The sequence below is a fragment of the Mandrillus leucophaeus genome, unplaced genomic scaffold, assembly GCF_000951045.1.
Source record: "Mandrillus leucophaeus isolate KB7577 unplaced genomic scaffold, Mleu.le_1.0 Scaffold926, whole genome shotgun sequence".
Classification (NCBI taxonomy): Eukaryota; Metazoa; Chordata; class Mammalia; order Primates; family Cercopithecidae; genus Mandrillus; species Mandrillus leucophaeus.
The window spans coordinates 335,760-350,703 of NW_012110097.1; the positions used below are offsets into that span (position 1 = coordinate 335,760).

Sequence of the window (14,944 nt, forward strand, 5' to 3'; positions counted from 1 at the left end):
ACTGTACATCAGAGAGCTCACACAGGGGGGAAAACCCTGTGAATGTAGGAAAACATTCTACAAAAAGTCAGAACTCACTATATGTCAGAGAACTCACACAGGATAAAAACCCTATGAATGTAATGAGTGTGGAAAGTCATTTTGCCTAAAGTGAGTCCTCACTAGAGATCAGCGAACTCACATGGGGAAAAGCACTTTGAATGCAATGCATGTGGGAAAACCTCCCACCTGAAGTCAGTCCTCACTATACATCAGAGAACTCACACAGTGGGGAACCCCTAGGAATGTAGTGGATGTGGGGAAGACCCTCTGCCAGAAGTCAGTCCTGACTCTGCATCAGAGACCTCACACAGGTGAGACACCATTTGAGTGTAAAAGGTGTAGGAAAACTCTACCAGAAGTCAATCCTCACAGTACATCACAGCACACTGGAAAAATACATTATCAGTGTGTTGAGTGTGGAAAATCCTTTTGCCACAAATCATACCTCCAAAAGCATCAGATAGCTCATAGAAGAGAGAAATTCTGTGTGGCAGAGACCAGTTATGTGTTTCCACAAAAACATCCTCTTTTCTCCAACACACAATTAGCCTGCATTTCTCAGCTTCCCATCATTATGGATGGCTTCATGTAACAGCTCTGCCCAGGAGAATATGGACACAAGTGGTGAACATTACTTCCAGGCCTGGCAACAAAAAAGGTCATCCCTGATTTCTCATGGCACCTCGGACTGAAGTGCGGATGACAACCCCCTAGGTGGCCTCGGGAGCCACGCACGAGAGAAGTCCACCATGATTTAGGACAGAAAGAATTCACTGAAGAGATCAGAAGTCTTCCCACCTCTATGCTATAACCCTCCATCTGTGCTTTATTTGAGTAAGAAATTCCTGCTTTGTTGAGCCATTGTATATGTGGTTTGTTTGCATTACCACACAAACAACCCACTGTAGCTGATTTGTGAGCTTTCTGAGAGAAGTACTAGTTTTTCTATATCAGAAAATTCACACCTATGTTGTCACCTTTGATCCCAAGTCAGTTTATGGAAAAATCAGTGAAATGTGGGGAGAGACAATTTGGAACATATTTGGAACATCTTGTCATGGGGACATCTCACTGAATGCTGAGAATAAAGCGAATCTTCATGAAGATTTTTAATTTGTCATAGCTTTCAAACAAAACTTCCAACATTATATGTCAGAGAATTTAAAATGAAGGAAAACTATCAATGTGTAATATAGATGTAAATTTTCTAATACAAATGTTAAAGCATTAAAAATGTTTAATATATTTGACTATATACCAGTAGTTAAATATGAGAGATGGCATATCCTGGCAGGGCATATTTGGCGATGAGTGGAGACATTTTCAGTTGTTACTAGAGGCTGGGAGGAGCTACTGGCACCCAGTGGGTAGAGCCCAGGCTGCTGTTAACAGCCTGCTGTGCACAGAGCAGCTGCCCTCAAGGAGGTAGCTGATGCATATGAGTGTTCTGTGTTAACAGAATTTTCCCTGATAGGACCAGGCATAATTGTGGGTAGGGAATATATACATTTAGTGTGATAAATATTGTGACTTCCATTAAATGTCACTCTAGCCACTTTATAGCTTGTTAAATATATTAACCCTAAAGTATTAAACTAGGTACATTTTTCCTACTCTCCTAGTGTATGTAAATTATTGTGACCAATGTTACCAAATTTTCTCTTAAGTAAAGACGATATTTTTCTGAAGCTTGCTGCTAACACAGTGCCAGCCAGTGAGTCTAACAGAAACATTAGTCACATAGAAATGCATACATCAGACACATAATTGTTAACAGCTCAGGCCTGAATTTTTAAACAGCTCTGAATTTTTAAACAGTACTCATTTTATTCTACTCAGTGAAAAGCAACCCCGAACAGACATTCCCCTTTGTTCCTAACCCTGGTATCTTTAATGAGACAGCCACATAAGTATGAGTGTGTGCACCCAGTGCCGTGTGGCTGAGGAACCTCAGCATTTGCATTTCTAGTGGTGGACGGCTGCACTGCGCCTTGCCAGTGATGGGGCCAGCAGGTAGCTCTGCGATCCACACAGTACCTGTGTGACTGTGGGCCTTAACCTCTCAGGGCTTCTTTCTTCATACTCACAAAACCGTTAACAATAGAAACTTCCTCAAAGCATCATTGTGAGGAACAAAGTAAGTAAAGTGCTTTGGATATGTGGACACTTGGTAAACAACATATTCTCTACAGCTGCGATGGTTTACAAAATTACTCTGTCATGAATTGGTGGGAGGCAATAAGCTATTGTCTGCCTACACCAGAACCATCTTCAGCTTTTTAACAGTCTGGATTTGGTTATGTTACTCACTTCTACACAGTTACTCAGGGATTTAACTTGGTTGAAGTTTTATGATTGGCTAAGACTAATTTTCCCTTTTGTGGTCCTTTTGGACTCAGCATATGATCAGAGGTTAATTTTATAGCAGTACTCACTTCAAAAAGTATTACATACTGCAGTTACAGTGCACAACTACTAACCAGAAAATTGCCTCAAGGATGCCTATGATTGTGTCCTGGGTAACTGCCAGCACTGGAAATCAAGTTATTTATTATTCTGTTGTTTGAAAGAAACATGTTTGTATATTGATGAGCTGTCATAGCAATAAAACATTCTTGGAATCATAGCATGGCATCAGGTCTTCCTGTCCCTTAAACCAGCAGTCCCCAACTTTTTGGTACCAAGGACCAGTTTCGTGGAAGACAATTTTCCACAGACCCAGGGTGGGGTAGGGGATGGTTTCAGGATGAAACTTTCACTCAGATCATCAAACATGAGTTAGATTCTCATAAGGCACATGCAACGTAGATCCCTTGCATGCACAGTTCACAATAGTGTTTGTGCTCCTACGAAAATCCAGTGCTGTGGCTGATCTGACAGGAGGCGGACTTCAGCTGATAATGCTCATTTGCCTGCTGTTCACCTCCTGCTGTGTGGCCTGGTTCTGAATAGGCACACATTTCAGTACCAGTCCACAGCCCAGGGTTGGAACCCCTGGCTTAAGCTGTTAAAACAGATGTTGTCGAAATTGAATTGCTTGGCTGGGTGCGGTGGTTCATGCCTGTAATCCCAGCACTTTGGGAGGCCAAGACAGGTGGATCACGAGGTCAGGAGATTGAGACCATCCTGGCTAACACAGTGAAACCCCATCTCTACTGAAAATACAAAAAAAAAAAAAAAGGTAGCCAGGCGTAGTGGCATGCACTTGTAGTCCCAGCTACTCTGGAGGCTGAAGCAGGAGAATCACTGGAACCTGGGAGGCGGAGGTTGCAGTGAGCCAAGATCGCACCACTGCACCCCAGCCTGGGTGACAGAGTGAGACTTTGTCTCAAAAAAAAAAAAAAAGAAAAGAAAAAAAAGAAATTGAATTGTTTGATTCCTCTCCCTCATGCTGATTGTTTGAACTTAGTGTGAGTTGAGCGTCTAACTTTAGTTTCTTCTAATGGCACTTCTTCATACTATGAGTCTTGACCAATTTACTCCTAACCCATTCTGTTAGTCTGCTCAGGGTGCAATAATGAAATACCACAGTCTGGATGACTTAAATAACAGACATTTATCTTCTTACAGTTTGGATGCTGAAAATGCAAGACCAAAGTGCCAATGGGCTTGTATCTGGTAAGGCCTCTGCTTCCTGGGTGGCAGACAGCCGCCTTCTCATTGCGTCCTCACATGGCCTATCCACTGTACTCCTGGAGAGAGTGAGAAAGCACTGGTATCTCTTCCTCTTATAAGGACAGCAGTCCTATCGAGTTAGGGCCCTGCCTCATAGCATCATTGAGCTTAAGTACCTCCTTCAAGGTCCTGTCCACAAATGCAGTGTCCTTGAAGGTTAGGGTCTCCTTAGGCAAGTTTTGAGGAGGCACAGATGTTGAGTCCATAACACTCCCAGATTTGAAATACCATCTTCATCATTAACCATGAAGCACTAGCTAATTATTTGGAGTGGCTGTTACCTTTGTCTCTCCAACACTCGTTGCCCACATTCTATTCATAGGCCAGATGTGTGACCACAGAGGTCACCCGACACCATTGTGTCAGCCATAATGCTGCATGCCCTGCCTGCATGGTGAGTCTTTTGTCCAGGGTGGAGAGTGACTCTCTCATGATCACTGTAATTGCCATCATCACAGACCTATTGTTTGTGGGCCTGGAGCTGCCCACACTATCAGGAGTGTGTGTTTATAGGGTGGAGAGAGGTTGTACACAGAGTTTTCTCATGGCCTAAACATCCGGGTAATCTGGACACCTCTGAGGCCCATACCACGTCCCTCTTCCAGTGACACACCAGCGTGTTTTCTTGGGTTTACATACACTCTACTGAGGCAGGTTGCTCCTATTTGTAATTGAGTCCTGACTTAACTGAATTTATTTGGCCTGTGTCTGACCTTTTATTGATTTCACTGAACTATTTGCAGATACTTGTGCATAAGTACAAGAATGCCTAAAATTATAATAGCATTACACTCCTTTTAATATATCACGGAGTAAATATTTTATTTTCACTCCTCACATTGAGTCTTAGTAGTATTTGAAATCTGTTCCAACTTCCTTTCCACATTTTAAAAGAAAAAAGGCTTTTCTGGCTTCCGGTTGGGTTTTTGTTCAGTTTAGATCTCATGACGGTACCCACACGTCACCAGGAGGCATGGCCACTGCCGGCTAGGAGACCAGGCTACGAACGCACTGATGGTGGTTCTGGCTACACCTGCTTCTGTCCAGCAGCTCATCCTGGTGATGGCCTGCAAGTTACCCCTGCCGCCTCCAGTGCTACCCACAGGGGACAGCCCCACTGGTCCTGGCCATGCCCCCAGTTGTCTCCCAAATACTAGTCATGACATGCAGACCTCAAATACCAGGATAAATACAGATTTAAAGGGAAAGTAACTGTTATGTGTTTTATGGGGAAACTAACCGAAATGAAGCCAAAATAACTTACTCCAGACACAGTTGACTTTAAGGCAAAAAACACTTTTAGAGATAGGGCAAAATCAATACTGATAAAGATCCAATCTGTCAGGGTTATGTAATGATTCTGAATGTCTGTGCTCCTCACAACCCAGCCTTAGCATATGGAAGGTGAGTCAAAAGAGTGAACAAACCCACAATCACAGGGGGAGACACAGTCTCCACTCTCTTTGGGGGGGGGGGGCCCGCCCTAACCCTCGCCGCAAGCCGCCGCCCAACCCAAGCCGAAAAAAGAACGGAAGCAACGGGCAAGCCCAACCCGGCCCCCCCAACCAAAACCCCGGCAAAAAAGCAACCCCAAAACCCCGCCAAGAAGCCGGCCGAACAACAACCTGGAAGGCCCGAACTTGAAAAAAAACCCCCAAAGAACCCCCGGTTTGAAAACCCCCTCAAAACGGGCCCCCCCCCCCGCCGGCAAGGCCAAAAGGAAAAAAAGGAAAAGCCAAAAAGCAACCCAACCTTCCCCTAAAACCTAAGGACCGAACCCCCGGGGCCAAAAACAAAACAAAATGCCACAGGGGGGAGGGACAGACACTGGGCACACACCCCTTGGCCCATTTTCTGGCCCTGAGTGAGGCATCTTGCAAGGTACATTCACGGTTTAAAGGTTCCACGCAAGCTTCTGGGCTTTTCCCAGGGCCTTGTGTGCCAGCGCACTGTGCTGTCTTGTTGTGAGTTGCATTCCTTTTCAATGAGGTTACACTGGGAGATTCTCTGAATTTAAATCAGATTGCCTTTCAGGCAATCAATTTCTGTCCATGCCCAGAGCCCCCACCCTCATATCAGCCACCCTCACCTCTCCCCTGGGTGACCCAAAGGGCCTTCTAGCAGGGTCCCTGGGTCACTCTAGCCCTAGCTGGTCCATTGTCCACTAGCAGCTGGGAGAATATTGTTAAACCACATTTGATCCCATCTTCCCACTGTTTAAATCCCTCTATGTAGCAGTCTGTTTTATATATGGCTTTCTGCCACCTGGTCTCATCACTCTCCTCCAGGCTCGTGCCCTTCTTGTTAATTCCAGGACGTTTGGTGCTGTTGAAGTCGAAATTAAAATGAAGAGATGAATCTCTGCATTAATGTTTCATTTGGGATAAAAGAACTGCAACTTGGGGCATAAGCTCGGGCCAGGTAGTCTCTGGTATGCCTGAAGAACAAAGAGAAGATTGGGGGTTTTATAAAAAAGAGAAATGTCACCCGTGGTTTTGGAAGTCGTTGGCATTAGAAAAGTTTTGGGGAGAGGGGGACCTGAAGCTGCTGAGCTAAGGCATTGGGTAAAATTAGTCTTGGAGTTGCTGCAGGTTGTTTCGGCCACTGTTGGATAAAACTGGTCTCCCATTAGAACAGGTCGTTTCCACAGCCGGACGCACGACGAATTCCGTTTCTGGAGCAATGTTATGTCCCAAATGCTTTTTCCCCTTGGCTTCTCGACTCTGTTTTAATTGGGTATGACAAGAATGACCCAGTTCCTATGATCAACTTGCATAGTACCGCGAGGCCTTACTACCAGCTGCCCCCTTTGCTGGAATACCTCCCTCCCTCTGAGAATGTCTGCTTACATTTTAGCAATCAGCACCAACATGACTTCGTCCAGGGGCCCCCAGAAGTCAGGTCAGGCACTTGCTACACTCTCAGGGCTGCCGTCCTGCCCCTCTCTCACTCTTACTATAATTGCAAGTAAGTGATTAATTAGTGCCCATCGAAGAGCTGCTCCCTCCCAGGGAGCATCATCTCTCTGACTTTAGTGACTGTCTTGTTCTCTGCTGGCATAACCATGCTCAATAAATGTTCGACCCACCAATGAATGTGAACAAGACAGCTAAAGGGATCGAAAGCGGGCCAGCAAAATCCAAGTATTTGACTAAATACATTTAACTGAAGTCCCTGAAATCATCCAAAACCCAGGATCTTCTAACAGATGCATTTACGGATTGGTACAAACATGTGACATGTATATAACATGGACCCAAAAATAGTATCGTCTACGTAGTGTTTCATAACATGTTTTATTCACTTAAGGATATGTCATAGGTAATGGCTAAAATTGTTTTGATTTTTTTCCTGTGTCCCACATACTCCAGGTCCTGGGCACTTTGACTCATTTAATACTCACAACAATCTGTTTGAAAGATGAGCAAAGCAGAGCCCAGAGCCCGTGATAATTTACCCAAGGCCACACAGATACCAAGTGATAAAGCTCAGGTCAGTCCAGGCTGTCTTATTCTGTGGCCAGAACTCTCAGCCACCGTCTAACACTGCCTCTCCAAGAAAGAGGGCCCTGAAAGATGCATTTTCATCCTCTTAAGGGCTGTGGGGTTGTCCCTTGTACGTATAAGCACTAATTGGCATAACCAATCTCCTATCATGGACATGCAGATTATTGCAAAGGAATAACTTCATACATATATCTGTGTGCATTTCCCAAGTATTTCTTTAGGATAAATTCCTTGGAGTGGGATTGTCTCAATAAAAATTCCACTTAACTGCAAGGACAAATTAGAGTTTCCCAGAGCCACCTGGAGGAGGAGGATCAGTGTTCCCAGCTTGCTTCAGGGAGGTAGAGCTGGCAGTGGCATCAGCCACACACTGATCTCGTGGTTTGGTAAACGTAGAGCCCAGACAGCCTCACAACCCACATCTCTGTTCAGGGTGCTCCCCTGCTGCAGATGCTGCACAGAAGGTGTCATGGGAAGGTGTAAGGGCACCGGTAATGTGGATGGAAGTGCTTCCCAGGTCTCACAGACTCTGGCTGGAGGGCATACAACAGTTGGCCCAACCTGGGTCTGGGGTTTACCCTTGCAGCAGCAATGGAGAAAGTGATAAAGAAAGAAAACTCTTTGAAGAAAGAAGTTCCTATGTGTACCATGCAATTAGGGCTAATGTGAAAGCATGTCCCCAGAGGAGAAAGGTGAGTCCCAGAGCCTCTTCAAGCATGAATAAACATTTCAAATGGCTGCCTTATTTTTGTAATTTTAGGTAAATACTAATTTAATACTTATAAAAGGAATTGGAGCTCAGTATTCAAACTGACCTGTGTATATACCTCTAGATTTCCAGTTCTAATTCAAATGCTAAATGGTTTTGTTTCCCTGTCCTGATGTTTTCGAGGTCAGCTGGAACCTATCAGTGGAGAGTACGATCTACTGAATACCAGTATCATGCATTCACGCATCTGCTACTTTCGAATTTGGGGAAGTCTTGAAATAGGCCTATTAAATAAGGACAGGAGATTAAAAGCCTTGTTATAAAATGGAGGAGAGAGTTTGGGCAGTGGGAGCAGTTGCATCAGAAACCTATGTAAAGTTTAGGTAGTTACTAAGGAAAAAAACACTAAATTATCCTCCAGAGCAGTTACAGATGAAGGAAGCACAAGGATGCTCACCTACAACATTCAAAGGAAGAGTTTGCTATGTACATTTGAATTATAAAACGCAAAGGAGGCATGGGGTCTGAATGGTGCCCCCCAAAAAAGTCCATCACCCAATCCTCATAATTTGTAAATGTGGCCTTATTTGGAAAAAGTGTCTTTGCAGATAAAATTAAATTAAGGATCTCACGATAAGGTCATCTCGGATTAAATCCAATGGCAATGTCGGTACAGGTGACAGAAGTAAAGAACGCAGAGAAGTCCATGTGAAGAGAGAGGCAGAGACTGGACAGATGCACCTGCAACCCAAGACGTGTCAAGGAATCCCCAAGCCCCCAGAGGCCGGAAAGGCAAGGAGGGATTCTCTTCAAACACCTGGAAGGAGCACGGCCCTGCCAACACCGTGGTTTTGGACTTCTGGCCTTCAACACTAACAGAATACGTTTCTGTTGTTTTAAGCCACCTTGTTTATGGTAATGTGTCACAGTGGCCCTAGGAAATGAATACAGGAGGCATGGCCCCTACATTCAATTATGGGGGAAAGTTCCAAGAAAAATGTCTTTAAATGCTGATTCAAGTCATGACCCCCTTGGGAATCAGGAAGACCCAACACGGGTGGATTTTGTTACTGACTAAAACACGAAGCCCCACAGCTCGGTGACTGAGCTTCCCTCAGCAGCTGTCTGTGTTACAGACGTGGAACTATTGCGTCAAAACTCCCAGGATTTATAGGGAAAAGGGCACGTCTTCCAAAATCCTTTTCCCGTCAACTGAAATGTAAGTAGAGACCTTGAAGCCTGCAAGGACAGAAAGCTGTGATTTGGGGAAAGAGCTGGGCCAGGGGACCAGGGGCCGACGCGTGTCTTAGAGATGTCCTTCCACCCATGAAAAGCCTCGAAGTCATTTGAGAATGTAAAGCCTCCTTCCGGAGGGAAAGGAAACACGGGAGTAAAGAGGGATGTGTTTTTGTTTGCGGGAAAGAAGAGATCGCAATGCTACACACGCTCCACACCCATAGATGGGGTGAGTCAGGGTGGCAGATGCACAGCAAGCTCACAGCCAGTCCCGTGGTCCTGATGCTGCAGTCAGCTTGGCCCACGACAGTGCCCGGGTGGCTGGCGGTGTCACACATCACACTGGAGAGCTGTTCCCAGGAGTTCACACCTTGAAACGCACCTGGCTGGTGCATCCACAAAGGCTATCCTCTTTCTCCAGGGCAGTGGGAAACAGAACCGCAAAGCAGCTGAAAATGGGTTCCCAAAGGCTCAAGTTCACCGACATCTCCATATAAAGTTTTGTTGAATTTGAGGGATATAAAAATCATACAGTTTTTCCCCATGAAAACATGCATCTTTCCCATGACAGTCCAAATCATTCATAACATAACCCCAAGGAGATACACCTGAGCCCAAACCATTCTCATGCTTAGTTTGAGTAAGAATTCAAAGTTAAAAAACAAAAATTATGTCAATATGATTCGTGGTGGGTGGTAAATGATCCTACTTTCTGTGGTTTCTGTAGGGAGAACATTTCCGGGATTTTTGGTTAAAGAACCACTGGCATTATTGAAACCTGGCAGCCCCTTGTACGAATGTTAATGTGTTCCTGCTGGCTTGGTTACAGGCAGGCCTCCTTTCATCCGGAAAGTCAGTTCTCATCAAAAACCCTCCTCCCGCGGGTCCAGGGTGATTGTGCTGTTTTGGCAGCACGCACTCAACCATATTGTACATTTTCAAAAAACTATTGATTTTTCATTTGTCCTTAAGATTCTTCAAAAATAAAAATAAAAAACTATTGATTCCACTACATTTACGTTTAAAATTTCAGCACGCTCTTGCAGATCCCGTGTTAGAGACTTTTTCTTAGAAGGCTTATTTCATGGGTTCAATGCTTTCTCCAAAGGTTTCACACAATGGACGGTTTGTTTTTGATTTTGTCCTCTACAGGATGGAGGCTTTCTTTGCCAAATAAAAAGACAAGCTCTTGAGGAAAAAAGAAAATCAGGTTTCTAGAGAAAACTCAATATGGTCCCCACACACCTAGTTTGAAAGGGAAAGGTCACACATGAAAAGCGTTATTCTAGACAATGTGACTGGTATTTCAACAGATGGGTCAAATTTACACATCCAAATACACATTGTTTCTTTACAAAGCTCCATTTTTATTTCATTACTGGAAAAACCTCTTTGTCATCTGCTTTCAGAAAGGTGTAACAGATTATTTTGAACAGGTAGAAAAATCTTCCAATTTTCCCTGGCACAGTAAAGCCGAGGCAGGAGGATCACCTGAGGTCAGGAGTTCGAGACCAGCCTGGCTAATATAGTGAAACCACATCTCTACTAAAGAAAAAAAAAAATTAGCCAGGCGTGGTGGTGCACATCTGTAATCCCCACTACTCCGGGGGCTGAGGCAGGAGAATCGCTTGAACCCAGGAGGCAGAGGTTGTGGTGAGCCGAGATCATGCCATTGCACTCCAGCCTGGGCAACACTGTGAGACTCCGTCTCAATTAAAAAAAAAAAAAAAAGGAAGAAAAGTCTTCCAGTTTTGAGAATAAATTGGAAGTCTGGGAACAGTCAAAAGTCATTCATGGCAGGGTCTGATAACACAGGAGGGTGATTGAATGGAAAGAATGCTGTCGGCGGCCAAAGGTAAACCTGGCTTGCCTCTGGCAGGTTGCAGCTGCACTAATGACAGCTTTGGAGGGCAGAGGGGTCTTGATGTGGACTCTCCATGCTGATAAGCTCTGTGTTTCCTTATGTGGACTCCTGGGAGGTCACTCAGCACTTGCCACCTCCCCCAAGGTGGAACACAAGGGCCTTCAGGTGCGATGTGGGACTCCAGGTAATTCTCAGGTAATGGCGATTTCTGGCATGAATGCAGCTTTCCTGACCAGCCCTGCTGAAGACGCAGAAGAGACTGGCGATTCAGTTTTCCAGAGGGCTTTTTTGCTTCAAGTATAACAGATTAATTTTTCCCCCAACATGTCTTAATTTGAGTTCCGCCTGAAGCAGATTTCAAGCCAAAGATTTGAGTGCAAGTGGTTTACTCAGGACATGATTCCAGGAAGGCACTGGTCAGGGAGCGGGGAGTGGGATGGGGAACAGGAGGAAAACAAAACAGGGTATGTTGTTGAACAAGCTACACTGTGGACAACTGGTGCTTAATCCCATCGGGCACTCTGGGGGAGCACGAAGACCATGCACCTCAGAGCTACACCCCAAGGCAAGGGAACTTGGGTATTTATCTACCAGTCCTGTGGTTCTGCTGTTAGCTGAAGACTTCTCTAGGATGGTGAACGGGACCCAGACCAAGTGGGCTCTGACTGCAGAGAAATCCCTTTGGGAAGGGGATGCAGCTCCCAGACATTTGTTGTGAGGCTGAAGGACATGAAAGAGTATTGCTAGAGACACATGGCTGGGTGCCTACAGTGTCTGCCACATTCCACAATGGCAAGAGGGTCATGACCACTTCCACCCATCTAGAACCCAAATCCTCAGAAGGTGAGAGCAGCTGTGTTGGATCATAGGGAGTGTCCCCAGGATGTATTAGCAGGAGAAAAAGTGCAAGCCAGTGTGGATTGGGCTTCCACTTGAATAAGGGAAAGGAACACACATGCTTTCTCATGTGCCGCATGCCTTATTTCTGGAAGAATCCACAAGGAACTCTGAGGGGGGCACCAGCGCCCAGGCTGGGAGAGGGGTCACTTTTCACCGTCTGACCTTTGGTGCTCTTGTTAACCTTTTCCTATGTGCATATACTCTTTCTTTAATTAAAACTCTGATGGGCATCACCTGTGTTCAGAGTTGGCTCCAGTGATTCCCCCACTGTTCTTGCTCTGCATTCTCCTCCCAGAGATGGGGTGCCATGACTACCCCAACTTCCGGGCCCATGAAACAAATCTGGGGCATTGGCTGGACAAGAAAGAACCCAGAAAGCCAGTGGACCCTCAGCTTGCAGAAAGCCTGCACCCCACTATGAGAACTGCACATCCAGATGCCAGGAGGCTGGGGGAGGAGGCAGAGCCCTGGTGACCCAGGAGGCTGGGGGAGGAGGCGGAGCCTCAGTGACCCAGGAGGCTGGGGGAGGAGGCGGAGCCTCAGTGACCCAGGAGGCTGGGGGAGTCTCGTGAATAGAGCTGTTGCTCCACAGGAATTCTACAAGCAGAGGTTTGAGATGGGTTTGGAAATGGGGGAATGGAAGTGTGTCTTTAGTTGTCACACACTGGGAGATGCAGGAGACTTCTTGTTCTGTGATGTGCATAACAGTTTGTGCACAGGAGAACCTCCCCTCCCCTAAGGCTGTAGCTCAGGTCCCTCCCCACATCACTCTGGGAACATCGTGGAAGCTTCCAGTCCATTCTAGAAGGGCTGTGGCTCTCCATAAAAGCCATGTGGCCTGCAGCATTGCCAGATCTACTGATCAAGAACCCTCCTTTGGAAGCGAGTCCCTGTCTAGGGCCAGGTCCGTGGAGCACGCTCTGGGAACCGTCCTCCGTCAGCCAATACAGCTCTGTCTTCATAGGGAAGGGTGACAAGGCCTCCTGCTGAGGAAGCCACAGCAGCACCTGGGACAGAAAGGGCCTCGAAAGAATGCTGAGACACCGTGTCGATGTGTCAAAACCAGAAGAGACTGGCGCCTGTAGGTCCACAGGGCCCTGGGTCCTGCATGCATGTAGCCATAGTGTGTCCTGTGTGTTTGCGACACCAGGCCCAGTTCTCAGCATCCCTGCCTTTAACTTCCCGACAATGCCAAAAGTGGACATCAAGCAGGAAAGCCCCGGAGAGCCACGCTCAGGCTGCAGGGCACTGGGAGTGGGAACCACCCGGAGACAAGGGCTTCAGGGGCATTTTCTTCTCCCAGGAATGGCGGCAGAGCAGGGGTAAAGGCTGAGACCTTGGCATCAAACACACCTGGATTCAAGTCCCAACACTACCAATGCCCACTGGGTGACCACGGGCAAGGTGCTGGCACTGTTTCCTATTGGGTAAAATGATATCCTTATAACCCCTGGGATGTGGGAATGTGGAAGAATCAGGAAGGTAATGTGTACAGAGCCAGGGCCTGGCCACAGTTAGCAGTGGACCAAGTGGCTGCTGGCACAATGAGGGCCCAGCTCTCTTGAGGAGGGTCACGGCCATGGCAGCCAGGGCATGGGGCTGAGCTCTGCCTTTCCTTCAGGCAGAAACACTGAAGTTCAGGGGAGTAAGGAGGCTTGTCCACAGCCACACAGAGCAGGGCCAGTGAGAGCCACACCCAGTGCAGGACAGGCATCCCTGTCCTTACCACCACCCACCACCCATCACCTCCTAAGGCACCATGTTGGAGTGGGGAGTGGGGACTGGATGGAAGATCAAGGGAAAAAAATGGTTCTGGAAGCAGGAACAAAACCTGTCCCATCTATACCACCTCCTAATCTCAGAAGCAGGGACAGTAAGAGCATCTGTATTCAGGAAAAGCAAAATAAAACTATGTGGCTGCTCACTCAGAACACACCCCCAGAGCACACACCTGCAGCACACAGGACACACACATGCAAAACACATATATAGAACACAGATCATATACGTGGACACACATGCACCCAGAGAATGCACAGAATACACAGAGAATAAAATACACACAGAACAGACATATGCAACACACACACACACAGGCACACACACACAAAGCACACACATGCACTCCAGAAGAGATCGGTCGGCCACAGTCTCAGCTGGCAGCAAGAGCAGAGGTTGGAGGAATGGCTGAGAGGAGGAGTGGGGGTGGGTGAGGACAGAACAATCGGCATGGTCAGCAGCTGCAAACTCATTTCACTGCTTGGAAGAATAACTCAGCAGCCCAACATCCACAGCGAGGTTCTGGGACCATTGCATGCATTGGTGGGGACACTCTGCCAAATGCCCAAACCTTTATGCCAGAGGAACTAGCTACAGCATAGAAAATGGCCTGCATCTTGGAGGACCTCTGTAACATCACCTGGCTGGAGGTCATCACGCCAACATCAGACATTTCGGCACAGTCCACAAGTTCCACTCCCTAATTTATTCAACCAGCTTTCCCCATGCACTTTAAATGCACCCAACGGAATGCTGGGGACACAAAGACGGAGGAGACACAGGCCTGCCTTGAGAAGCTTTTGCACACATGTGTGTGCTGGGGGATTATCTGGAGATGAGCAGTTCTCATTCTCACTTAATCCTTGCACTTTGGAGGATCCATTCATCTCTCCATGCAATTCAGAAAACCCAGGACTAGGGCACTGATAATACAGCCCAATACATGTACACACTCACAAAACCGGAGCCTCATGAACTTGAAAGGAATCAGGAGGCCCTCTAAGTGGAGACCCACCTATTCCATCTGGGTGTCCCAGCATGGAGCACAGCCCTGGATGCTGAGTGAATAACATGGTTTAGCTGTGTCCCCACCCAAAATCTCATTTTGAATTGTAATCCAAATTGTAATCCCCACATGTTGGGGGAGGGACCTTGTGGGAGGTGATTAGATTGTGGAGGGGGGTCATGGTTCCCTCATGCTGTTCTCGTGATCGTGGGTGAGTTCTCATGAGA

General features: G+C 46.6%; 1 protein-coding gene across 1 annotated transcript; it reads left to right on the top strand.

The window, feature by feature from the left end:
- Window positions 1-6: 6 nt before the first annotated feature.
- Window positions 7-13,258, top strand: LOC105531985 (zinc finger protein 391-like; the record flags this gene model as incomplete). Its single annotated transcript, XM_011970045.1, has 5 exons — window positions 7-28; window positions 105-150; window positions 415-527; window positions 12,777-12,902; window positions 13,083-13,258. Coding segments are annotated over 5 exons (483 nt in total), but the record flags the coding sequence as incomplete, so codon positions are not given.
- Between the last annotated feature and the right edge of the window lie 1,686 nt (window positions 13,259-14,944).